Below are 27,708 nucleotides of genomic sequence, written 5' to 3' on the forward strand. Positions count from 1 at the left end.
CATTCACAACTCTGCATGAAAAAACCTGCTTCTGACTCCCCTACTCACACCCTCTTTATACAGTTTCCAGGGATGAACTCTGTTTCTCCCCCTGATCTTCCACTATTTTCTGTAGAACCTCTCCAACATTGATCCTATAACAACCTCTTACCAACTTGTAGGTCTCTATCATATCTCCCCCCCCACCTTCCTCTTGTCCACCAGACTCTGCAAGTTGCATCTTCTCAGTCTTTCCTCATACTCGACATTCCAGAGGTTAGAAACTACCTTAGTCACGTCTGGATCCTTTCCAACATCTCTTCTACCTTCTGAAAACCAGGTGATCGAATCTGGGCCATGTGTGGCCTAATCAAAGTCTTATACAATAGAACAAGAATCCCCACTCCCTACTTCTACAAGTAAGTGTCCTCTGCATCATTCCCAGAAGCCTTTGTGTTGTCTTTACAATTTTGGCAATGTGTCCCCTAAATTTCAGATCCTAATCCATTATCACCCCCAGATCTCTTATTTCCTCCACCTCCAACAATATATCCTCACCAAGCATAAATTCTGCATCCCATCTTTGTTTCCCAAATTGTAAAACCTTACATTTTGCAACATTGAACTCACATCTCCATTCCCATGCCCAATCCCTCAATTTATTCAAGTCTTCTTGTAAGGCCACAACATCTTCTCTACTCTTCATGGTTCGTCCCAACTTTGCATCATCTGCAAACAACTGAATCTCTCCATCCAAATCTTCACCAATATCATTAATATACAAGTTAAACAGCAATGGTCCTAAAACAGACCCCCTGAGGCACACCACTAGTAACTTTCCTTTTGGATATCGCTTTCCCATATACAACGTGTTGATACCTACCAGACAGCCAGTCTCCAATCCAATATCCAACCCCATCCGCTCTAGTTTGACTATCAACTTACGTGTGTTAAATCTACCAAAAGCCTTTGCGAAATCTAAGTATATTACTGTGTATCCTTCTCCTCTGTCCATGGAAGCAGTCACCTTATTGTAATAATTAAGTAGATTACTAAAACATGACCTCTCTTTAGCAAATCTATGCTGTCCATCAAAGATAATACCATTGTTGTCAACCCAATTCTGGATCCTAGTTCTCACAAGCTTCTCCAACAATGTTACCACAACACCTAACACACAGATAGGCCTATAGTTTGATGCGTGAGTTCTATCACCTAGTTTATCAAGTGGCACAATCTTGCCCTCCTTACACTCCTGAGGAACTTGACCCAGTGCAAGACTCATATTAAAAAAATTTGTCAAGGCCGGCCTCAACACCCTGGCACATTCCTTCAGAATATGTGCTGATATATGATCGAGTCCCACAGCCTTATTTACATCTAGTTTGCTCCCGATACACCTCTTGCTCACTTACAGTCAGTCTCTCTTCCCCATTATCAACTGCTCTCAATCTCTCCATGAAGTCACACTCACAAGATTGAAAGACATTTATGAACTGCTCATTAAGTATCTCCACCACACATTCTGCGACAGCTGTCTTTATACCATTTTCTCCAATCAATGTCATCCTTCCATAATCATTCTTTCTTTTGCTGGCTATATATCGAAAGAACTCCTTAGGATTTTTTTTTTCCCTTCATTAGCTAACTGCTATTCATGCCACGCTTTAGCTACCCCTAACCAAGTCACCAGCCTTACTTGGTCTTTGTAGTTCTCATGGAAAATTTTTATTTCCACTTCTCTTATGCTGCTTCCATAATGCCCTTTTTCTCTATATCACATGCTTAATCTCTTTATTCATCTATCCCACACCTACCTTATTTAACCTTGTCACCCTTGGAATACATTTAGACATTGCATCTACTAGACAGCGTTTGAAAATCCCCCAATCTGTTGATCTCTTTTCCAGCTAACTCCTCATTCCATGCTACACCTGCAAGCTGTCTCCTGAGCTGTTCATAATCACCGCCCCACCCCCTTGTAGTTCGACATATATCCTTTTCTTACAGAGGTCCTCATACTGCTGGCAACCACCCAGGTAATCATATCATTGTCACTCTCACCAACTGGTGGGCGATTTGACACTTCATTTATAGTTACATCCTCTGATAAGATGACCAAATCCAACCCTTAATCCTCGTGTAGCCCCTGTTACATACTGTCTGAGGTAGTTATCCCTCAAAAACTCAAGAAACTAATTTTCTTTACTTCCAGTTGCTATCTCATCATTCCAGTTTGTATTGCCATAATTAAAATCACCCATAATGATCATCCTTTTCTTATTTGCTTGGCTTATTTGACTATACATTTCACTATCACTATCATCCACATTACCTGGTCTATAACAACATCCAACCAAGTATTTCATTCCATTCACCTCTATCTCACCTTTCAACTTTCTGTGGATATAATTCCTGTGCCATCATCAGCAGCCCCCATCACTTCTTGCCCTTCTTGTCCTCATATTCTTCCTTGGTATATTCCAGTAATTGGACCACATTTTTATTTATTTATTTATTTATTTTCATAATAAGCTATATAAAACACAATGAATTAATAAAAGACCTGACAAGTTTCATAAGTTGTTTGACTTACATCTTCAGGGTAAAAGGTAACTGAAAGTTAAAACAACAAAAAAGAGATTAACAGTTCATAGTATACAGTTGTAGCCGTCTGACTATTCATAAAATTAAAAATCAGAATGCAGATTCAAAGCAGTGCTGGGTTTAAACAATGCTGGATGATGCCACGTTCTGTCGTTCACGTTCAAAATGTCCGAGATCTGAGTGAGGTATATTTTTTTATTAAAGCTGACAAAACTTGGTGGAGAATTAATCCTTGATTTTTAGCATTGTGTTGTTATTTTAAGCATGTTTGCAGCTTCTTTAAATTTCCTTATGTAACAGTTTCTTTCTATGTACGACATGTTTGTGTAATATGAAATATACCTCAGTCAGAACTCTGACATTATGAACGTGAACAATAGAACATAGCATCATCCAGCATTGTTTGAACCTAGCACTGCTTTGAATCTGCATTCTGATTTTTAATTTTATGAATAGTCAGACGGCTACAACTGTATAGTATGAACTGTTAATTTCTTTTTTGTTGTTTTAATTTTCAGTTACCTTTTACCCCTGAAGATGTAAGTCAAACAACTTATGAAACTTGTCAGATCTTTTATTAATTCATTGTGTTTTATATCAACTCACTTGGTTGTTGAAAAATACTTTGACGAGCAGAGACAAGCAAGTTATTGTACCTCTGTACCGAGCCTTGATAAGACCTCATCTTGACTACTGTTCCCAGATTTGGTCACCTAGTTTTCTTCTTGATGGGGAAGAAGTGGAGAGGATCCAGAGGCAAGTGACCAAGATGATAGCAGGTCTATGGAATGAATCTTATGAGAACAGGTTGAAGATTTGTGGGTTGCAGAAATTAGTTGATAGGTGTAAAAGGGGAGATATGATTGAGACATTCAAATTGCTGAAGGGTTTCTATAGGATTAATTCAGAGGATATTTTTGAGATCAGGACTGGTGGTGGGAGAACTAAGGGACACCTATGGAAGCTGGGCAAGAGTGTGGTTAGCAAGGGTGTTAGAGCTGGGTTCTTTACTTTTAGAGTAGTAAATGAGTGGAATAAGCTGCCAGAGTCTGTTGTGGGTGCTATGACGGTGAGTGAGTTCAAGGCAAGGTATGATAGATACTGTGAGAATGTCACATAGTTGTGTGGACATGATGTTTAGGGTCTCCCTCGATGAGTCTAAGGACTCCCTGGAGTCGCTCGTAATAATAATATAGCTTATTAAAAAAAAAAAAAAAAAAGTGGTCCAATTACCAGAATATACCATGTGAACTTCTAAACCACAGACACCCCTCCACTTACAATCATATTCTTCCATTTCTATTCATGTCAAGATATCATCCAATACTATTTTTCAGCAAGTAAACTTAATCAATGTGACAATTTCATCTCCCTTATTTCAGATACTCCTATCTTTCATAAATGAGATAAGTGTTAATTTCCACACTTGTTATTACTGTCTGCTCACCCTTTTCCTATTTCCCATGTATTGCCCCCCCCCCCAAAGATTTAACTATCACCTACGTATTCCCCGCCATTCCCGTGCTGACCATCCCCATACATGCATTTGCTACTGCTTTCAAAATCCACTCTCCTTACACTGTCTACTGTACCTCCCCCCCCTCCCCCAGTGCCACCACTGTTTCCCTATTCTCACTGCTTTTCTGTTCTCACATTCTCATCTCCTTTCACAATGGTCATACTTAGTCTGCCCTACTGCTCATTTATATCACCTCTGACACCTTGTTTACATCTCTGATTACACTTCTTTCATCCACCAGCCTTTCCATGACTCATTCCAAACCATTCAGATGCAGTCAATCACGCTCATACAGTTCCATCTGTCCTTAAAACTCCTCCCACACATTTATAAACTACACTCCTTTCTCTTTGCAAATTTCTGCTAATATTACATTCAAGATCTTTGTTCTCTGCCACAACTCATCATTATTATATCTGAGCAACACAAATTACTTTTCCTACCTAATTTACTTTCTTACTTTTTTACTAAAAGTAAGAAAGTAAATTACTTTCTTACTTTTAATCTTCTGATATCCATCCTGACATTTTTCCTATGCCCAACTACATCATTTGTTCTAACCATAATCACTAACTACCTCGCATGCTCACTTTTTATAAACAGTGCTTCAATCACCCTATTCGTCCTCCATCCTGAAAATTGACCTTGTGCACTCTCTCTCAATCAGCACACATTTTATAATAGAATATATATATAGTGCTACACTTGAGTCATTTGCTTCTCTTTTTTTCTCCACTATCTTTCATTTTATTCTTTCACACTCTTCCTGTCATACCCATCATGCATCTAATTTCATTCTGAATACTTATCATCTTAATCATTTCATTCTTCAATTCTTGCATTCCAGTAATCATTCCCACTATTGATCTGTCATTCAGGCTTTCTTCCCTTCCATTGACTCCAGTTCTTCATTGTCAGTCAGGCTCACTTCCTCATCCACATTTTTGCTTGCTTTCCATTTTTCAATCATTTCTGTGTTCACTATCACATTCACAGTACTCATATTCTCACACTCGCTCTTCTGGCTATCATTCTCAGTCTTACATTCATCATTGCCTTTCATCTGGTATTTTATCATGAAGTTCATTTGAACTTTTATTCAAATCGATTAAAGATGCCAAGAAATTATATACTTGATTTTAATCCTTTTACCCAAGGAAGCAAAAACAATGTTTTGAATGTGAAATATATTCACGTCTGAGTTACTTGTATATAGAGGCTAATGACTTCACATCACTTGCCTTAGTATGTATCCCATAATGCAAAGCATTATGGGATACATACATGCCCCTTTTGAACATGTAAAATACTATGCATAATAAGAAGGGACACTACCCAGACTGATTTTGACCGTTATTGAGGTCTCATAAGTGGGAGACAGACTTTGGTATCTCTACCTGGTCTGGCTCCCACTGATAAGACCTCAATAAAGGTCAAAACCAGTCTGGCCCTTCTCATTATGCATAGCATTTTACACATCCAAAAGTGTATGTGTGCTTTGCATTATGGGATACATACTAAGGCAAGTGATATGAAGTCATTAGCCTCTATATACAAGTAGCTCAGACGTGAATATATTTCACACGCAAAACATTGTAAAGTATTAAAACAAAGTATATAATTTCTTGGTATCTTTAACGTATAACATTTGATATTTTAGCCACTAGACCGCTATATGGTATGTAGTGTTTGTGGATAGCTCCTGAACAGATAAGTGATATTTTGAGTAAAAATTGATGAATTTGCATAGTATTTACATAGTATTGTTTACTTTTAGTATTTTAGCATGTCTGGGTGATTTTTGTGTGTTTTTTTGAGTATTTTAATAGTCACATTTCAGCATACATTTCACAAATGGTACACTAAATAAAATCCTTTATATTAAAATTTTTGGAAAGATGGCGATCTGGATGCCATTGTATTCCTTCTCATTGGCGCTATATGCACGCTAATAATGGTATCTAACAAATTACTAATTGAAATAACTCAGAAAACACACAAAAAATTACACAGACACACTAAGATACAAAAAGTAAATAATACTGTGTAAAATTCAAGCAAATTTACCAATTATTACTTAAAATAATACTTATTTGTTCAGGAGCTCTCTACAAACACTATACACCATGTAGCTCTCTAGTGGCCAACAGTTCCAGATGAAATTCTGTCAAATGCCTCTGCAAAGTCCAGCAGTATCACTAAGTAATCATTTCCTTTATCTAACTCAATTGTCACTTTATGATAAAAAAGTAAGCAATTAAAAAGGCAATGCTACCTTCATAAAACCATATTGCCCCCTATAAAGTATCATATCATTTTTCACCCAGGCATGAATTCTGTCTTTTACCAACTTTTCCAACAACCTTAACTACCACTCCTGAGATATTGATTGAACTATAATTTGCAGCTGCTTTCTGGGAACCTCCTTTATGCAGTGGAACTATTTTACTCTCTTTCTGCTCCCTTGGCACCTTTCCATAACTGAGGCTCAAATTAACCAGCTTGGTCAGAGGTGCCAATTCCCTTGCGCATTCTTATAATAAATGGGCTGATATGCCATCTAATCCCATGGCCATGTTCGTGCTGGATATCTCCATCTGGATGGCACACACTTGCAAAATGATTACTCAATAACTCCTCCTCCTTATCATGAACACTTGTTAAAGTCATCCTTCTCTTATACCTTTGGCCTTCTTTACCATACTGGTCATCCTTCTTGCCTGTTCTTTGTACTGCTCATGGGCCTGATGATCACCTTTTTCTTTTTTTGCAACTCCTAAATTTCATCAATCTAACTTCTACGTGATTTCATCTCCTGAGTGTGGGTATCTGCAAACTTTGAGATATTTCCCATGCACTGCCAACTCCTCTCCCCCTCCAAATTCTTATGCCATGGCACTGCTGCAAGCTAGCTCCTGAGCTTGTTGTAATTAACTGCTTTGTAATTCCACATATATCCCTTCTTAACAGAAAATTCTGCATCTCTGACAATCTCCTAGGTCAAGACCACAAGATCACTTTCTCCAAGTGGAGGCAGCATGGCTAGATTGATTACTGCTAAGTTCTTTGATGGTGTGAACAAATCTAGCTTTCTCGAATCTCGTGCCTCCTTCATTAGATGCCATTTCGAGTAAACAACACTTAACATCTATATAAATTCAATTTCCTTCCTCCCTGTCCCTATTCCTTCTTCTAATCTATCTCTATATTTGAAATCCCCAAAAAGTAATTACTCAATCTTCACTCATTGTGCTAATTTAGCAATACATGCTATATACATTCTCCCTTCTATCCCCTGGCCTACAGCAACACCCAACTATATATTTCATCCTGTTGGCCTCTATCTCACACTAGGTCAACTCAAATTCAGATGCACTCAACTGCCTCTGCATCCTTGTCTTCCTGATATACTTCTACTCTTTTTGGCTTCAATACTTCTGCTATCATTAGCAATCCCCCCCCCTCCAGAGTCAGAGTGAACAGAATGGGAATTTTGTTCATTCTGCAAATACTATATTCCTCGCATTCTGTTTCTATGACGATATCATCTTCTGTCCAAATTTCACTAACACTTAACTTTTGGACAGATTGAACTAACTATTGCCAAAAACTCCTTATTCTTATTCTAAATAGTTCTGCCATTAGTATACATAAACTGCAATAGCCTCTTCATCCTGCTGTTGTTGTCATTGATTTTTATGGCACAAAGACATCAAAAGTCATACTGTGCCAGGACACAAGTTACAGCAGTGCATATGGTAGACAGTTAGTAGGACAATCACAGACATCCATGGCAGGATTTGAACCCGCAGCCTTTTGGCTGGAGAGCGGATACGCTAACCACTCAGTCAACCAGGCCGGCTCTTCATCCTGTAGCCTATTTTATACCTTGTGTTGCTTAGCCCACTAAAATTAAGAACTTTGGGTGCTACATTTAGCATCATGTGATTACTCTTCCTTACTCATGTTTCTAGGTTGACTGGATCCAAAATCACCTGCATCCCCTCTTCTCTTCACATTCTAGTTTCCCTGACTCTGCACTTCCAACCTCTCAGTGAACAATACTTTCTCAAGAACCCCTGAATCTATTTAAATGCAAACCATCTGCCTCATGTAAGTCATTTCATCTGTCACACTCTTACACCCACAAGCTCTATACAATCCTTCCTGCACAATCTGTACACTGATTGATTTTCAATCATAACTCTTGGTCTAAACTCACCTCTGTCATACCATGGCAAAAAAACTTACAGTTTTTACTTTCTCACTCTTTTTATTCACTTGTACTAGCAGCTCTTTCATATTTTCATGCATACCACACTTGTTACTTACTAGATCATTAGTACTGGCCAAGATAATCATCTCTTTCACTTTCTCCCTTTTTATCCTTAGAGGCAAGGAATCTGGAGATTTTGGTGGATAGGGAACCAAAGTTCAGGAGACACATTGCAAAAATTTTAAGGGTTACAGAAAATTGCTGCTACAATGTGAAGAAACCTGAGAAGTACAGATAATAAGGTGATAGGTCTACTGTATAAGGCACTAATTAAGCCTTATTTGGATTTCTATGCACAGATCTGGTTACCTGGCTATATATTGGAGAGAGAGAGAGATTGCACAGGTAAATAACTTTCTCAGAACTCTGGAAATTTGAGTATGAGGCCAAATTAAGGGAATGTGGTCTGCAGAGCTGGTAGATAGGAGGAGGAGAAGTGATATGATTGAGAAATATAAGTTAATGAGAGGAGCTTATCAAATAGCAGGTGAAGTATTGCATAGTTTAATGAGTGATGGGAGAACGAGAGGTCATCCCTGAAAAAACTGTACACAGGTGATATGAATAATAAAATGAAAAAGAGATTTTTTTTTGCATGGCAGGTGGTGAATGAGTGGAATGTGTTGCCAGAGTGAGTGGCGAGTACTGCAATGCTGAATGTCTTCATGGAAGATATGATAGTATTGTGGTCTGTGAGTGCTTGACCTGTGCAATGAGTCTTCAGACTTCATGAAGACTTGGAGTTATACTAATAATTCCTTCATATTAATCCTGTAACATGTCTCACCAACTTAAACATCTGTATATTTCCTCTTTTATGCCGATCAATTTAAGCTCTGCAATTTATATTTCCTCAACCTCTCCCCCATGCATAAGGAAATGCCAAACAAAGAGTTCTTTTTTATGGTGAATGAAAAGAGAAATAATTACAGAAGGATAATCTTTATGAATGCACATGATAAGATGATGATGGCAGTAGCAGAATTAAACATAGTTTAATTACTGTGTGGGTGATATATCTGGATGATGGGATGACTAATGCAATAGAGATGGTAAGACTTTTCTACCAAGAGTCTTGAATTTTTCATCCTGCATAACATAAAAACCAGCCAGAGAATGAATACATTTAAATTACATACATAATACATTTATCCTTAGAAAATGCAGCAGAGGAATGGCATGTCAGCAACACCACACCTGAGGAGGACTCATTCCTAGAATGGAAGAGATGCAAAGGAGAGAAAGAGATATGGATGATGAGAAGCAATGCAAGAAAAGAGATAAACAGACTGGAGATGCTCAGATATTGCAAAATCTTCATGTGAATAAACCAAAACAATTACACTGGATATCTGTTCACAAAGTACAAGAGAATTGGAAGTGCCAAGATAGTGACAGCAAATTACTGACTATGCAGGTTAAGATAATAGAAAAGTGGATTAGAACCAAAATTCAAGAATGGATGAATATGATACAGTAGAATAGAATATGATACACTGTAGGTCATGGCATGACTCTGTGAAGGGAAGTTTTTATCTTAGCTATTTATTATTATTATTAGACACCTCCATGGAGTACAAAGACTCATCGAGGGAGAGTGTGCCAACAGCATCGAACGATTGGTCCCCTTCCAACTACTAACCGTGCTCAAACTTACTTAACTGAGCCATTAGTAGCAGAGGCTCTACCAATCGACCAACCTTTGCCAGCATGCACAGTCTATAATTATAATAAAGTGATAATTGTTTTAGATAAGGGAAATGCTATACAGTGATACTGCTGAACTCCATAAAAACATGTGACAAGATATTGCAGAAATTTATATGAAACGTGAAGCAAATATTGTAAGATGTTAGCTAATAGGAAAGAGTCATGTATATAGTTGAGATCTAAAAGTAAGGCAGGTGACTAGTGGTTTAGCACAGAACTCTCTATTTGACCCACTTCTGCTAATTTTGTTGTCCATTAATGATAATGGAGATGATTTGAAAGTTAATAGCTTCTTGTTTTAGCAATATGCTAGCCTTTTATAATAAAGTTACAAGAGCTTCAGATGAAGCAAAGGCATATACAGCCATTTTCTTAGACATAGCGACGACATTTGACAGGGTGCCACATGATAAGCTGATATTGTAGTTGCAGCACATGGGTCTGGATGTCAGATTGGTCAACTGGATTAAGGATTGGCTGTCCAATAGTTATCAGAGAGTTGTGTATGGTGGGACAGTTTCAAGGAGTCAGAGGGTTACAAGTGGGGTCCCACAGGGCTCAGTACTGGGACCTATTTTGTTTAACCTTTATATCAGTGACATTGTCAGAGGATTGCAAGGGGATATTCAGTTGTTTGCAGATGATGTGAAGCATTATTGGTAATAGTACAGATATGGTAGTCCTGCAAGAGGATTTGAATAAGCTAGATAGATGGGTAAATGAATGGGGATGTTAGTTTAATGCAGCAAAATGTAAGGTCTTGAGGTTTGGGAAACATCGATGGGATGCTGTATACTCTGATGGAGGAGTTATACTGGAGGAAGTAGGGGAGACAAGAGATCTGGGGTTGATGATTGATAGAAACCTGAAATTTAGAGGACATATTGCAAAGGTGGTGAAGGTAACACAGAAGATTGCTGCAATTATGAGAAGGACACTGACCTGCAGAGATAAAAGGGTTATCATTCCATTGTATAAGTCTCTGATCAGACCACACCATACTTTGACTATTGTTCTCAGATTTGGTCCCCAGGATTTGAAGGGGGATAAATTAACTGTGGAAAGGGTACAAAGGCGGATAACAAAGATAATTTCAGGACTGTACAATGTTAGTTATGAGGATCAGTTGAGGGAATATGGACTGAAGAGTTTGGTGGATAGAAGAAAGAGAGGTGATATGATTCAGACTTTTAAACTGTTGAGAGGTGGTTACAGGGTTGACACTGGGAAGCTCTTTCGCTTGGTTGAACAGAGGGAAGGAGTGATGACAAGAAGCCATCCATAGAAGTTACGAAAGGAAACCGTGAGCAAGAGGGTGAGGAGTGGTTTCTTTGCATGGAGGATGATTGAACCATGGAATGCATTGCATGATGGAGTGGTGAGAGCGAGAACGGTCAATGAGTTTAAGGAGTGGTATGATAGACTTTGTGTTTCTCGGGGGGGGGGGGGACTCCCCTTGATGAGTCTTGATAGACTTTGTGTTTCTTAATAAGATAATAATAATAATAATAATAATAATAATACTTGTTTGTTGATATACTGGGTATGGTAATAGTAAATGAAGTTGATGTAAAAATCTGATACCAAGGTATAGTTGCAATTTGATATCGCAAGCATAATGTTATGCATTTTGGATTCAGGAGGTTATAACTTGTGTAGTATTACATTGATGAGATTAATGTTCTGAGTGTAATAATGAACAAAAGATGGAAGTCAACATTTTGCAAGAAGTCAAGGGGAAAACACATGGATGAGTAGGGCAATAGGGATATTGCCCACTCTTTGCAAAGTCATTATATGGCCTCATCTGGAGTAACCATACTTATTGCTTTTATTTATTCATTTATTCGTATGGAGTTTCCTTCCATTTTCTCTCAACTCGTCCCTATTGGGGTGAGTTGAGCCCCCTCATGAGGGGGTTAAATATTTATGGCTGTAGATCTGTGTGTGTTCACGGGGTTGGTTTTGCCTGCTTGCGGGATGAAAAACGCCAGATAAACTGGTGGAAAAAACTCTACTGCCCGCGTCTAAGACCGGCTAACTTGGCTATGGCTGAGGAAGATCCACAAATTCCTCATGTCTTCGACTGCTGAGAATAAGGTATTCTTCCTGAAAATCGAGTTAACAGTGATGTGAGAAAAAGGTTTTTTTTGTTCAAAAAGTGGTGAATGAGTAGAAAGGGTTACCAGAGACAGAAGAGAGAGATGTAAATAATGCATTGTCAGTGAATGAGTTTAATGATAGGTATTGTGTGAATAATGGTTAGTGTGGGACTGATCAAATAATATCTTGAAATTATTGAGTAACAGTGTAGTTAGCAAGGGTGTGGGGACCAGGATCTTTTGCTTTCAGATTGGTGAATGAGTTGAATGGAATGCCTGGTAAATTGGTGAGTACATTGTTTACTCAGTGAGTTTAAGGAACATATGATAGGAACTGCACAGATTAATATGGGACTCCCATGATTGATCCTAGGAATCTATGGAGTTGCCCAAAGAATAATACCTCATGACCTAACTGGTTCCTGGTCTGTAACTCCCTTCATTATTTTCCACAGGTGCAATATTATAAATAGTGATTCCACTCCTATAAACCCATTTCATGCTCCAAAAATATGAAACTGACTATCAAAATGCAGGAAAACTAAATGGAACACCAATACATACCTTTACAAACATTACTAAAGCAAATATTCAATACAAAAATAAAATGAAAATAAATGAAATTTCTTGGTTTCCACTCTATACATCACTTTTCCTTTGTTCAGACATGGGGAATAACTGAAATAATGCACAGAAATAACTACAAAGTGAAGAACAATATAAGGATTAATGTGAATGATCATGTATACATTGTGAATTTCTTTGCAAGATACTCAGATCCACCATCGTAAATGCAAGCTATGAACCCAAGTAGCTTACATGAAAAAGAAAAGGCTATGAATACTGTATAGGGAGGTGAGGATTACAAATCAAAGCTTACCTATAAAACATTATTTAAATTTCAATGTTAACATTATTTATGAAAATGAGATGGCAAAGAATACCTGGTGAATGATATAACCATCTTGCTGTGTAACATTAAAGCTAGTCATATTAGTAGATACCACATCCGTACTTGCATCTCGATCGAGGCTATGATACAGCTAGGTCAAGGAGAAAAAATATTTGTTAAAATAATATTTTTTAAATATGAATAATGCTTTACATTTTTCAAAATGTGGTATTTATACAAAGTACTATATTTTATGTATAATTGTTTAAAGTAATTAATTGTAATTAGGTGGGAAATGAATTTCATCACTTGGTGCGAGACCACCACCCCACTTACTGCAGGCCTGAAGTGGTTTGAAAAAGTTCCATGTTTGGTCTCTAGAGCAGGATTTCTGGGTTTGTATTTTTTTTTAAATAAATTTTTAAAAAATACAAACAACAAAAAAAATATATATATATATTGATAAAAAAAATTCCTTAGCCCACACAAGGTGCAAAATGCACTATAGTTGTAAATAGCCTTTCATGGGTGGGAGCAATAAAAAAAAATAATGTGCATGTATATTTCAACATCCTGGCAAAAAAAGTATGTTTGCCAAACTGTACTCTGATTATTATTATTATTATTATTATATAATAGCCAGAGAGTCTAACAACTCATTATAGGAGAGCCTCCCCCTTCTAGTTACACAATGCTTAAATAAGTAGTTATTATATCTTCCTTTCTACGGCATCAATCCCTTCCATGTACTCACCACACGAAGCATGTGAACCCCTGGACCTCACATGCTTCCTGATACCTTCCCAACAGATAGATGTCGTTTGTGTGCCATCTCCAGCAACTATGGTGGAAGGAGAATAAAACTGTTCCACTATACACTGGATATGTCAAGACTGAGGTAAAGTATTGCAGAAGTGGTGAGGACTAGGATCTGGTAATGAAATTATAACAGCAAAATTATATAAGAGATAATCAGCATAAGATTTTTAGGACAGGCTGCGTTTCAGCAATTTACTTATGCATAACAACAGGATGACAGCATACTGTACAAGGAGAGGGGAGGGAAATGCGCACACAGTGATATATTTAGCTTTTGCAAAAACTTCTGACATATTCTCACATGATGAGCTGGAATTTCAACTAGGAAGATGTAGATAAATGATTGATTAGTGGTATGGATAGGTGAATGGTCATCCAAATGATATTAGCAAGATCTTTTACTGAGTAAAATTATGAGAATGGGATTATGTCATTTTTTTTTTCTATTAAAAGTGATGTGATCTGGAAAATAAGCCTGAAGAGGAAAGCGATTACTGATGCATAGGGATCTGGTTCCAGTTCCCATGCATTATTGTTTAACTTATATATTAATAATGTTCAGAGATGTTTAAATAGGAAATTAAAGTTTTCATATTTGGAAGTCAAGGAAGGATGGAATGATGCACAGTCAATTAAAAGAAAATGCACTGAAGGAGATGGAAGAAATAAGAGATCTGGAGGCAATGCCAGATGAAACATTGACACATAGAAATAAAGAAATCGTAGTTCCATTATGTAAGACGTTCATGGGGATCCTTGGGATGTAAGACCCTTGGAAGGGGATCTTGAAATGAGTCCAGATAAGGGCCATCATAATTCACTAATCAACTAAGGCCATGGAGTAGCAAGTTTGGAAGGCAGCAAAAACTAGCAAAATTATATCTGAACCTTAAAAACGCTAATTTTATGGTTGAGATACATCTAGCACAGAATGATGGATAGGAAGAGGGGAGAGTGGTGATATTTTTGAGACTTATAAAGCATTGGTATCAGATTAGTGCCAAAGAGATTTTCATAGAGTGAAGGGAAAGAGGATCAGAAAAAGAGGATATCCCTAGAAGCTGTATAAGGAGGGAGTGAGAAAATAGATGTGTGTTTTGTTCGGATAGTGGTCTCTGGGTGGAATGCACTACCTATAGTGAGTGAAAAAACAGTAAAGAATTAAGATGCACTTTTATGACCACCATTTAACAGGTCTCTATAATGAGCCTGACTCTAAAGAAGTCTATTAATATTAATAATAATAATGGTGTAATAATGTAAAGGCAAGAATCATTACAGTGGGGGAGGGGGATGAAAAGCTCTGATAAACACCTAGAACAAAAATTATGTTAAAGCAACTGATATAACCACAAGAAAGAACATACTTAAAACCTTTTAATCCCCATGTTTCATCAAATTGTAATAATTTGTTCTTTTTCTTTTAGGATATATAAGAAGACATATCAGAGGTTTTGAAGAAATTCAAAGAAGTATCATCAAGTTTTTCATGTTGCTAGAAAAGTCTGCAACTTTGATTCACCAAACTTTGTGTGAGACTTTAGGGGAGAGCCTGGCATAGCCAATAGTTGCCAGATGGGTGGCCAAGTTTAAAATTGGGCATCCTGAGCGGATGCCTCACATCAGGAAGACCTTCCACAGTGATCACAAATGAAAATATTGATGCCATGATTCTTGATGAAAGACGAATACCAGCAAGAAACATTGTAAAGCCTCTGGCTTTATAATGTTTTTAAAATTAGGGAACAATTGGGTCATTATCCACCAACATCTGGACATGCAAAAGCTCTCAGCAAAGTGGGTCCACAAATGTTTGAATGCTGACCAAAAGAGAGAACATGTACTGTCATCTCAAGAGATTTTAGGTCATTTTGAAAAATCAGATGCAAATATTTGATGAAACATGGCTTCATCACTATGACCAAGAGACCAAACAACAATCAATGGAGTAGAGACAAAGGTTCTCCATGGTCAAAGAAGTTCTGAACCCAAAAATCAGCAGAGAAGGTTTCCCATTGTCTTTCATGATATGGATGGTGTAATCCTTACCAAGTATCTCAAAAAAGGTGAAAGTGTTACAGCAGCGAGTCTGGGTAGCGGCCCTTCCCTTAATGCATAACATTAGACATATCCGCAAGGAGATGTGTTTTGCATTATGAAAGATACTGAGATAGGAGTGATGTTAGCTTGCTCCACCTTTGCAAAGAGTTGCCTGGTGTTGTACCACCTTACCACAGTCCTGAAGATACTTTCAGGTGCAAACTTTGTTTGCTCACACTTGGATAAAGGATTAAACTAAATTTGTTACAGCAGCGGTTTATTCAATAGCTCTGAACAAATTGAAGAATGTACTGAAGGAAAAATACCACGGGAAACTTAGCAGGGGCATGTTGCTTTTGCAGGACAATGAACCTGCTCATGCTGCTCATTAAACCCAGCAGACATACATAACTTGGACTTTCAATGTCTGCCTCACCTACACTATTTGTCAGACCTGGCACCATCTGACTATTTCCCATTCCCAAATTTAGAGAACCACTTGAAAGGAATAAAATTTATCACAGATGATGAAGTTATATCTGTAGTTGAGGACTAATTTGTGCAACAATGGAAAGACTTTTTTCTCAGAGAATTGCAAATTATGCAGCAGCATTGTAACAAGTGTATAACATTTTGTGGGGAATATGTAGAATAATGTGTAAGTTACATGGTTCTACCTCAATTCCTTCATAGTGATTATCAACTTTTCAGCACACCCTCGAATATCTTCAGCTGTTGATTAAGAAGTTATTAACAACAAATGCATTCAGAATACTGAATACATTCTCTAAAATGTCCACTTTAACTGGCAGTTTATTGCAATTCAGACAGATTCTTCAGTATATTTGGTTTAACATACTTATTTAAGATATTGGATGTATTTAAGTTAAACATACTGTATGATAAAAATTGCACATATTGTCCATATTATACTATATGTTTACAAGTAAAGAGTGATCAATAACAAATTCAATGTTTTCATATATAATCATCATAACACACATACTCAAAAAAAAAAATCATTGGATACACTGCAGGAGTAAAATACTTACTAAATTAATAAAGGAAGGAGAAAATGATAGTATGCCAGTGAGAAGAAAGAAGATAAGATTCATGTGATGATTGGTTGTTGTCCAGTATCCATAAATCCTACTCTGGTTATGGGAGTTCTAAAAAAACAAAGGTTAGTGATTACTTTGTGGTACTGATTTTGTTTCTTCTTAGTGTTTACTTGTTATTATAAATTAAACATATTAATCAATTAATTTACCTTGTCTTTTTTAGTACAAAGACTGTCCCGTATCTCCTTTTTAGAACTGAATCCTCTCCATCCTTGTTACCACACTCTTGACTTCCTGCAATTTCTTCTCTTCCACTGTTTCTCCCATTCTTTCACCTTTCTTGCTCCCTTGCTCTCTGATGTCTTGCTTCTACACTCTCTTGACTTTCTGCAATTTCCTCTGTTCTACTGTCTCTCCTATTCTGTCTCCTTTCTCTCTGATGCTTACACCTACTTTTGTTCTTCTCACACTAGCCAACCTCTCCATCCTCCTAATATCTTCATTCACAGCCTCAAGTCAGTCTTCATTTCTTTCATCTCCATTCTGTCTGCGCGGTTAGCCTAGTGGCTTTGCTCTTCACAACCATATGCCTGGAGAAGGAGTGTCCTAGGTTTGATTCCCGTCAACGACGTGAGGAGCTCAAGGATCTTCCTCAGCCATAGCCAAGTTAGCTGGTCTTGGGCATGGACAGCAGGGTTTTTTCTGCCAGTTTATCTAGTGTTTTTCATCCTGCAAGCAGGCGAACCGCTCCGAGGACACACACAGATTACAGTCATGAATACTGACCCAGCCATAGGTCTGATTCGTCATCCTGCTTTCAATTTATATTGCATTGGAAAAATCTTGAAACTCTGAATATATATATATATATATATATATATATATATATATATATATATATATATATATATATATATATATATATATCTCCTTTGATATATCTAATAACAAATCTAATATACATATCCTTTGAGTTCCTCTGTAGAGCAATTGGAAGAACAATGGCATGTTGCACCCTTCGACCGGAAAAGGCCTAAGTTTGATTCATGTCATGATGGTAAGAATCTTAATATGAGTTTTTTTTTCAATTGAAAGTGAGTTCGATGATCTCATATGGAGGTAGCAGGGTTTCTTCTCCCAGAAACTCAGTTTTCATCCCACATACAGATAAATCATCCTTCAGAACACATGCAATCTACAGACAAAAAAATACTAGTGGGTGATGGTGGGCAATAGATGGAGTTGGTGTAGATCAGGATTTCTCAAACTTTTCCTATAACGGAACACTTCACAAATCCTGAAATTTTCACGGAACATCTTGGTTATTTTGTAATGTATTAATTAATAATTAATTGTTAATTTAGTTGATTTTTTATTATTAATTAATAATTGATCATTAATTATTAATTAATAATTAATTAAGCATCACTTAAATGTAAACATTCAATTAATTTGTGCTGATTTTCACTGACATATCCCATTCTGATCACCAAAAATTTATAATATAAGTACTTACGAGTGAATGCAGGCTTTTTTTCCTGTGTGCTGGTAGTTTTCCCCTCCTTTTGTACATCCTGGAAATCACTTTGTAGGCTGATGGTGGATGACTCACTATCTGTTGCATCACAAACACCTTCAATAAGAGATTTCTTAATACAAAAATTAAACAAAGTCTTTTGCCTCTTATTCATATTAAAATTTAAATCTGCAGGCCTATTACTTTTAAAAAAAATCACGGCAGTTTCAAAACTTTTACCCTACAATACGAACTTGCGAAGAAAGTATTCAGTATTACTAGATTTGAGAAATGGATACAGACTACCTTGATCTTCATGCATGGATAGGCTTATGTTCATCACACATGTTGAATTGGATTTAAACAGTATTGATGCAAACACAGATTGATAAGAAAATAACTATTTATTAACTTAAAAGCTAATATTTCACTGGTATTATATCCAGCATCTTAAGAGCACACAAACAAAGTTTGTTACAAATGCCAGACAACCACAATTCAGTGTAATAACAGTGGGGCTAGTATAAGTAATTGCAGCATGCAACACAAGACTAAAGTCCTAATATAGTGGAATCTAAAAAAAAGAAAAGAAAAAAAAAAACAGTAGTCCAAAGTTTTGAGAAAAAAAATTATATATATATATATATATTCCCCTTCCTCAGGGGCTCACTTTAGTGAGTACGGGTGTGGCAAACCCAAGGTACCTCATGCTGGACCATGCCTTACTTCATGTAATATACATCTGTTATATTATCTGTAGACTGGTCCCTCCTCTTCCTCCCTTGATTCTTTCTTTCTTCTCTTCTTGCTCCTTCCCTTGAATGCTATTAGAGTATTCGAGGGGAATCTTTCCTATTTTTCTATGTCATTTCGTCTTGTGCTAACAGGACATTATCAAACACTGTAACATGATCAGGCCATTTAAAAATGTTCATACTGCATCGTCCGTCACGCAGGTTACCAAGGGACGCGTTCAGGTTTTAGGCAGAGGGACCCGTTCGAAATATATGTTACAGTCTCCGTTAGACACCACTCCTCAGCACTCTTCTAGAGGAAACTTCATCAATGGGCCCGCTACCCATTTGGGGAGGTGTTTAGGGGCAGCGCAAAGAAATGGTTCTGCAAAAGGACGGAAATGGCAACGACAACGACATCAGACTATGGCTTTAGGCAACTGGAACATCTTCTCTCTGACAGGGAAGGAGTTGGAACTGGTTGAGGAAGCCAAGCACTACTGGCTAGACTTAGTCGGACTTTCTTCAACCAAGAGGCTCTGGAACTGTCGACCTGGATAAGGGGCGGAAGCTCTACTACTCTGGTGTGAGCCCGACAATGTCTGCTCAGGCGGGTGTGGGGATACTCACAAGCCCCCAGCTGTCAGACTGTGTTGCTGAGTGGATCCCATTGGGGGGACGGGTATGTGTGTTAAGGCTTCAGATGAAAAACCATGATTTGGCTGTGGTGCAAGCCTATGCACCTAATCTGGAGGATTAGGTGCATAGGATTAGGTGTCAGAATACTCTGCCTTCCTAGAGGAAGTGGATGCTGCTTTTGACAGGGTGGCAGACATGGAATCAGTCCTGCTAATGGGCGACTTCAATACACATGTTGGAACAGATGACCAGACATGGAGGGGTGTGGTTGGGAGGAACAGTGCCCCTGACCTTAACGCGAATGGGTTGAAATTATTGGACTTCTGCTGTACTAACAGCTTGTCCATAATGAATACCTTCTTCCAGCACCGAGAAGTCCATAAGTATACCTGGTACAGGGATACACTAGAACAAAGGTCTCTGATTGATTTCTTTATAGTCTCAGCAGACCTATTTTCCTCAGTGTTGGATGTTCGTGTGAGAAGAGGGGCAGAGCTGTCAACTGACCACCACCTTGTTGTGTGCACTCTACGGCTTCAGAAACCAGATGCTACCATCAACGCTGGTAGGCCTAAGCAGCTATACCGTGTGAAATGGGAGGCATTGGAAAATGAGGCTGTGAGAAAGAATTTTGCAGATGACATTTCCTCCAGGTTCAAAGAGATTCCCAAGCATACTGCAGATGTTGAGGAGGAATGGAAGCTGTTCAGAACAGCTGTCACTGCCTCTGCACTCTCATGGTGTGGCAGAAAGCAGCTCGGCATGGCAACGGGCAGTGAGAAAAGGACACCTTGGTGGAACCAAGAAGTCCAAAAAACTGTTCGGGCAAAAAAGGAGTCCTACCTAACATGGCTTAGAGTCAGGTCACCTGAGATGCGTTTGCGGTATGCTGAAGCACAAAAAGCTGCTGCTAAGGCAGTAAAGACAGCAAAGCAGAAGGCTTGGGAATCCTTTGGAGAAAGATTAGATTCATCCTATGCAAATGCAAACGAAGTATTCTGGCAGACTATCCGCCGCCTTTGAAGGAGGAAATCGTGCACAGCAAGGGTAATTAAAGCCTCTGATGGTGCACTTTTAACAACCGAAAAGGATATCCTCCACAGATGGAGGGAATACTTTGAGAGCCTTCTTAACCCAGGTAGCCCAGCAGTTGTGGACATCCAAGAGGTGAAGATCGGGGCAATGACTAGTCTCGCAGCAGAAGAGGTCCATTTAGCAATAAAATCGCTAAAATCGGGCAAGGCTGCTGGCGATGATGAAATTCAGCCCGAAATGCTAAAAGCCTTAAATCGAGACGGTGTTCTCTGGCTGACTCAAGTGTGTCAGGCTGCTTGGATATCTGGGCGAGCACCAAAGCAATGGCAGACAGGCATAATAATACCAGTCTTTATGAAGGGAGACCAGAAGGATTGCAGTAACTATCGTGGCATCTCTCTCTGCTCAGCCTGCCTGGGAAAGTGTATGCTAAGTGCTTGGAAAGACGGTGCAGGAGCATAGTTGAGTCAAAGTTCCAGGAAGGACAATGTGGCTTTCGTCCTGCTAGTAGCACAACTGACCAAATCTTCACTTTAAGGCAAGTCTTTGAGAAATCTTGGGAATATGCCAAGAATGTCTACACATGTTTTGTGGACTTGGAGAAGGCATATGACTGGGTTCCTCGGGATAAGCTTTGGCACGTAGTACAGGAGTATGGAGTGGATGGTCAACTATTAGCTGCCATCAAGTCCTGTATGAATGCCCAGAGTTTTGTGTCAGGGTAAACAGCACAAAGTCTGAACCTTTCACAGTCTCCGTTGGCCTCCGCCAAGGGTGTGTTTTGTCACCCCTCCTTTTCATAATATTTATGGACTGGATTGATAGGCACAGCCGAGGCAGTGAGTGTGTCAGAATTGGAAAATGTAGCATTGGACGTCTGCTTTTTGCAGATGACCTAGTTCTGCTTAGCTCTTCCACAGATGACCTCCAGCGGACCCTGGATAGGTTTGTAGCTGTTTGTGCAGACGCCGAAATGAAGATCAGTGTGGCCAAAACTGAAACATTTGTGATCTCAAGACAACCATCCCAGTGCACTCTAAATGTAAGTGGAGTCCCAATGAGACAGGTGGAGAAGTTTAAATACCTTGGGTCCATATTCACGAATGATGGAAAATGGGACGAAGAGCTAGATACTCGAATTGGCTTAGCAAGCTCAATATTGCAGGAGCTTGGCCGTTCGGTAGTATTGAAGCGGGAGTTAAGCCAGAAGGCAAAGCTGGCTGTCTTCAATACAGTCTATGTCCCCATCCTCACCTACGGTCATGAGAGTTGGGTAATGACCGAAAGAATGCGGACACGAATCCAAGCGGCTGAAATGAGGTTCCTTCAAGGGGTTGCGGGGCTGACAAAACTTGACAGAGTCAGAAGCTCTACAATTCGGGAAACCCTCAATACTCAACCGCTGCTTCTCCGTGTTGAGAGATCACAGTTACGCTGGTACGGACACCTGGTCAGAATGCCACAAGAGAGGCTCCCTCAGCAGGCCCTCTTTGCCAAGCCAGAGGGTGGGAGGCCACGAGGAAGGCCAAGGACTCGCTGGATAGATTATATCCAAAACCTTGGGTAGACACGTTTGGGAATCCCACCAGAACACCTGAGCTTGGTGGCAGAGGATCGTGACCATTGGAAGTTCCTCTTGCAGCTTTTGCCCCCACAACCCAATTAGGAAGAGTGGGCCTTGAAGATGTATGTATGTATGTATGTATGTATTATTTTATATATAGAATAGTCCAAATAGTAGTCCTTGAAAGTTTTGAAAAAAATAAAAAAAATAAAAAAATAATAAATATTAATTTGATCTTAGGATGACCTTGTTAAACATACTCCAAACCTTAAAAGTATGGCTGTATAAATCTACCAAAGATTTGTGAGACAGTCATCCTAAGACCAAATTAATATTTATTTTTATTTTATTTTTTTCAAACTTTGGACTACTATACATATATATATTAATATAATTAACGGCTATTTTAGCCTGTTTTTGTTTAGGAGTGTCCCTTATATTTAATACATTGGCTAACATAACTCAAAAGGGGTATATATATATATATAATTTAGGACATTACGGGCGAGTGTATAAGGCAATTATGGCAGAATAAAAAATGTTAAAAAATTATGTACATACCTTGATTTTGGTTTAAAGATGCCTTCTAAATCCAAGCTCTTGTGGAAGGGGGGGGGGAAGAACATGGGGATGTACTTGGGACACGGGAAATAAGTTTGGGAACCCAGGTTACTATTAATAATATATATATATTATTTTGTTGTGGGGAGAGGGGGGGGGAAGGAAGGGGAAGGGTATCCTTATGTGGAAACTGGGGCAAGGGTTTACGGGAAGGAAGGGGAAGGATACCTTCCCCCCCTCTCCCCACAACAAAATAATATATATATATATTTATATATATATTATTAATAGTAACCCGGGTTCCCAAACTTATTTCCCATGTCCCAAGTACATCCCCATGTTCTTTCCCTCTCTTTTCCCCTCCCCTTCCACAAGAGCTTGGATTTAGAAGGCATCTTTAAACCAAAATCAAGGTATGTACATAATTTTTCAACATTTTTTATTCTGCCATAATTGCCTTCTACACTCGCCCGTAATGTCCTAAATTATATATATATACCCCTTTTGAGTTATGTTAGCCAATGTATTAAATATAAGGGACACTTCTAAACAAAAACAGGCTAAAATAGCCGTTAATTATATTAATAGTGTTTTAGAGGAGTAGCATGGGAATTTCCCAGAAATTATACTTAATATATATACAGGGTGTTCGGGATAAATTTGACAGTTTCGTAAGGAAAAAGAAAATCTTCTTTGTATCTATTAAATTTAATGAATTGACAAAAAAACATTACAGGCAGAGTTAATTACAATACTATCAACAAGATTTACTCAAAATAACCACCATTAGCATCGATCACAGCTTCAATTCTGCTTCGGAACCTCGAACAAGCTGATGCTACAGTCTCCCTGGGAAGGGCCGCAAAAACTGTTTTAATTTTATCCATTAACTGGGCTTTTGTATTACTGGAAGTGCGATTGGTGTCTTTTTCAACTGCGCCCCATACAAAATAATCCATGGGGTTAAGGTCTGGGGAGTTTGGAGGCCAAACATTTGGACTGGTGAAGTCGTAGAAATTTTCAGACAACCATTTTTGACTTTTCCCAGAGGTGTGGCAAGGGGCCGAATCCTGCTGCCATACATACGGCCTACCATTGCCTACCCTTGTTATCCAGGGCTTGACTACAGTTAGCAACTCCACGAACAAAGCCCGAATTCCAATGCCAGGGTTCTTCAACACCTGTTCCTGCAGATTTGCGAGGAATTCTGCTGTACGAACGCAATCAGATCGTCTGCTAGGGATCTTTCTTCTTGCTACATCCTCGTAGTCACCATTGCAAGTCTCTAGTTCATGCCTGATTGTTTTTACTGTATTCAGGGAGCATTGGGCAGCAGTCGTAATATCCTTATTTTGATGACGGGCACGAATCATCATGATACAAGTTATTCTCTTCCATGATTCAGGTGGGTTCCAGCTATCCATCCTTTCTGACATCTTGTATATGAATGAAGAAGGGTCCAAACTTTTAAATGAAGAGAAGTGTGTGTTAATACATGTAACTTACGGAAAAAATATAATTAATTATAAATATGTCAAATTTATCCCGAACACCCTGTATATATATATATATATATTTTTTTTTTTTTTTTTTTTTTTTTTTTTTAACTTAGATGGTGCCATATTAGGACTTTAGTCTTGTGTTGCATGCTGCAATTACTTATACCAGCCCCACTGTTACACCGAATTGTGGTTGTCTCGCATTTGTAACAAACTTTGTTTTGCTCTGAAGATGCTGGATATAATACCAGCAAAATATTAGCTTTTAAGTTAATAAATAGTTATTTTCTCATCAATACCGTTTAAATCCAATTCAACCTTGATCTTCAATTTTAGTGGAAAAATTTTCTTTATACTTCCTTGCTGATTGGTCACTAACATTTGCAACACAATGTTATTTCTTTCAGTTTTAAGAACAGAGGATACACCGCCCATTGTTGTAATTGCCTTGCATGCAATTTTTACAATCGGTCATAAACGGCAGTATTCTCTTTCCCGATTGTTGAAAGATTTCAATGTGTGAAAATGAATGATAATTCATGAATATTCCCATGTTGAAAAATATGCTGCTTAGTCACTGACATTTGCTACCCAGATGTCATTTCCTTCAGTTTTGAGAACAGAGGATACACGGCCCATTGTTATAATCCGCTTGCAGGCAGTTTTTACGACTGGTCATAAACAGCAGTATTCCCTTTCCCAAATGTTGAAAGGTTTCGAAAATTAACGATACACAGATGTTATTAGGTGTTCTGGGTCTGAGCTTTTCGACATATTCACAAATGTTATTCTTCTCGGAATATTTCCACTATAAAATATTTATTCACGAAAAATGCTTAGAAAACTAAAATGACAAATTCCAGGAGAACTTCTTGCAGAACACTTATTCACCTTCCATGGAACATGGTTTGGGAAACCCTGGTGTAGATGACGACAGAGAGGGGTGTGCTGTAGTTGGTGGATTATGTGATGGACAACATAGAAAGTTGAAGAGTAGGTACCCTCCCTCGATGAGTCTTTGAACTCGGAGGTGTCACAAAATAATAATAATGCACTACAAGGTTTATCAAATGAAGAAGAGAAATAGAGTTATCAGCAAAACTAATGGATAGTTTATGAAATCAATGTGAGAAAATCATTTATGTACAGGAGGAAGAGAATGGGTAGAAATTAAAGCCCTGGAGTGGAAAAATCTAAGAAAAGGAAGCCATCTACATCATTCTGATGAAACACCACTTCTTAAAATATCATGACCAAGCCTGCTCATTCTGAAGCTGTTCTGCCGACACTATCTCTCCATTCTACCTGCTGTACTACATTCTCCCCCTCTCTCTCTCTTTTCTCATAGAAGATTGTATTTCAAAAGAGGACAGAAAATGGGATGAAGGAAAAGATATTGTTGATGATAAAAGAATTTCACCAAACAAAAGTCTGGCAAAAAAAAAAGCAACAATAATCATCGGAGAAGCGTATCTGAAGATATCTGATATAAGATAGAGGCTGACAGGATAAAATATGAAGTTATTTGCTGCTATTGTCCTGAAAGTGAATAGGAAGCTGGAGGTAAAATTTATCAACGAATTAACAACTGGCCTGGTTGGATGAGTGGTTAGCATATCCACTCTCAAACCATCAGGCTGTGGATCTGAAATCAAAAACATCCATGCCCATAGCAGGATGCTTTTGATTGCCTTTAAGTGGTAGATGAATTTCATTACCGAGTGTGAGACCAACACCCCATTTATTGGAGGCCTGAAGTCTAAACCAGGTAAAAAAATAAAATAAAAATACAAAAAATCCTTTAAAATTAATTTAAAAAATGAAATAACAAGTGTAGAATATGCTCAGTATGGATGTACTATATGTTTGCATAAACCTTTCATGGGCCATATTTAAAAAAAAAAAAAAAAAAAAAAATAGCCCAGTGAATACAGAATGAGTTCACCACTCTCTGAGGAAGCAGGATAGGACATATAGAATGAGGAAAAGAAATTAATAGCTATGTTGCCACCACAACACAGAGAGAGAGAAATTAAGATTGCGAATGGATCCCATGAGAGAATCAGATGAATTGTCCTCTTAATGTACTAATGTAGCCATTTTGCCTTTGATCATGTAGTCTTGACCAAGTATCTGAGATCGTACGGTTATGTGGAGTAATACATAGGGTGAAAAGGCAGTTGGAGCGACTGCAAAACTTTTTCCCGAGCGCCTCGGCTAATGGAAATAAGCAAGTGTATGAAAGGAAAAATAAGCGTATGATTGCGAGTGTTTCAGAAATGATGGAAAGAGTGTTGTACGGTGACTCATTAGTAAGAGGTGTGATAGATGAGAGTTTGACTAAATCGTACTTACCGGGTGTGAAAATTAAGGATGTAAGTGAGAGTATTAGAGCGCAAAAGCAGAGGGTGAAAGAAATGATAGTCGTAGCGGGAACGAATGATTTGAAAGGAAATAAATTTAATATGAGAGAGGGCTTGAAGGAATTATTAGAGGGATCAAAAGAAAAGAGTGACAGAGTTAAGATAGTGAGTCGGATGCTGCGGTATGACAGAGAAGAGTTTAGGCCATAATTGCAAATGACTTTATGAGCAGGTTATGCAGACGGTGTGGTGTGGAGTTTGTGGATGAGTTTGATGGGCAAAAGGATTAGTACAAGATGGATGGCTTGCATTTGAATCGATTTGGTGTGCGAAGACTGGAAAAAGTGTTGCTGAATGAAGTGAATGTACAAAATTAGGGAAACTAGAACTATTAAGGGGGGAGGGGTGGGTATGCAGACATCAGTGAGGCAGTTGAGCGTAAGAATGCATATAATGTGCCCAAGCCAGTATGAAGGACAAGAAATCAGAATGGGATAGTTAATATAATGCATCAAGATAGGGGTGGGAAAAATGGACCTCTGCATTTCATGTATACTAATGCCAGGAGTATTAGGAACAAGAAGGAAGGATTTTTGGCCTTGGTCGGCTCTTCCTGGCCACAGGTTATTGACATTAGTGAAACATGGCTGACAGAAGATGATATAGTTAGCGGGATAGAATGTGTAGGGTATAGTGTGTTCAGGAGGGACAGAGAGAATAAAATAGGGGGGAGGAGTGTTATTGATGATAGCTGATGAACTGCAGCCAAAGAAAATAGAAGTTGTATTGCAG

General features: G+C 38.3%; 1 protein-coding gene across 3 annotated transcripts in view; it reads right to left on the minus strand.

The window, feature by feature from the left end:
- Window positions 1-27,708, minus strand: part of Ac76E (adenylate cyclase type 2 Ac76E) — a 313,695-nt gene that overhangs the window by 166,146 nt on the left and 119,841 nt on the right. For all 3 annotated transcript variants that reach the window (XM_090397688.1, XM_090397687.1, XM_090397686.1), the window contains exons 14-15: window positions 16,997-17,113; window positions 13,138-13,236 (exon numbers count right to left, since the gene is read on the minus strand). In XM_090397688.1, the coding sequence (XP_090253814.1) occupies window positions 13,138-13,236; window positions 16,997-17,113 (216 nt within the window). The remainder of the gene's footprint in view (window positions 1-13,137; window positions 13,237-16,996; window positions 17,114-27,708) is intronic.

Source organism: Typopeltis vanoorti, chromosome 9 (assembly GCF_054136105.1).
Source record: "Typopeltis vanoorti isolate ZY-2024b chromosome 9, IOZ_Tvanoo_1.0, whole genome shotgun sequence".
NCBI lineage: Eukaryota > Metazoa > Arthropoda > Arachnida > Uropygi > Thelyphonidae > Typopeltis > Typopeltis vanoorti.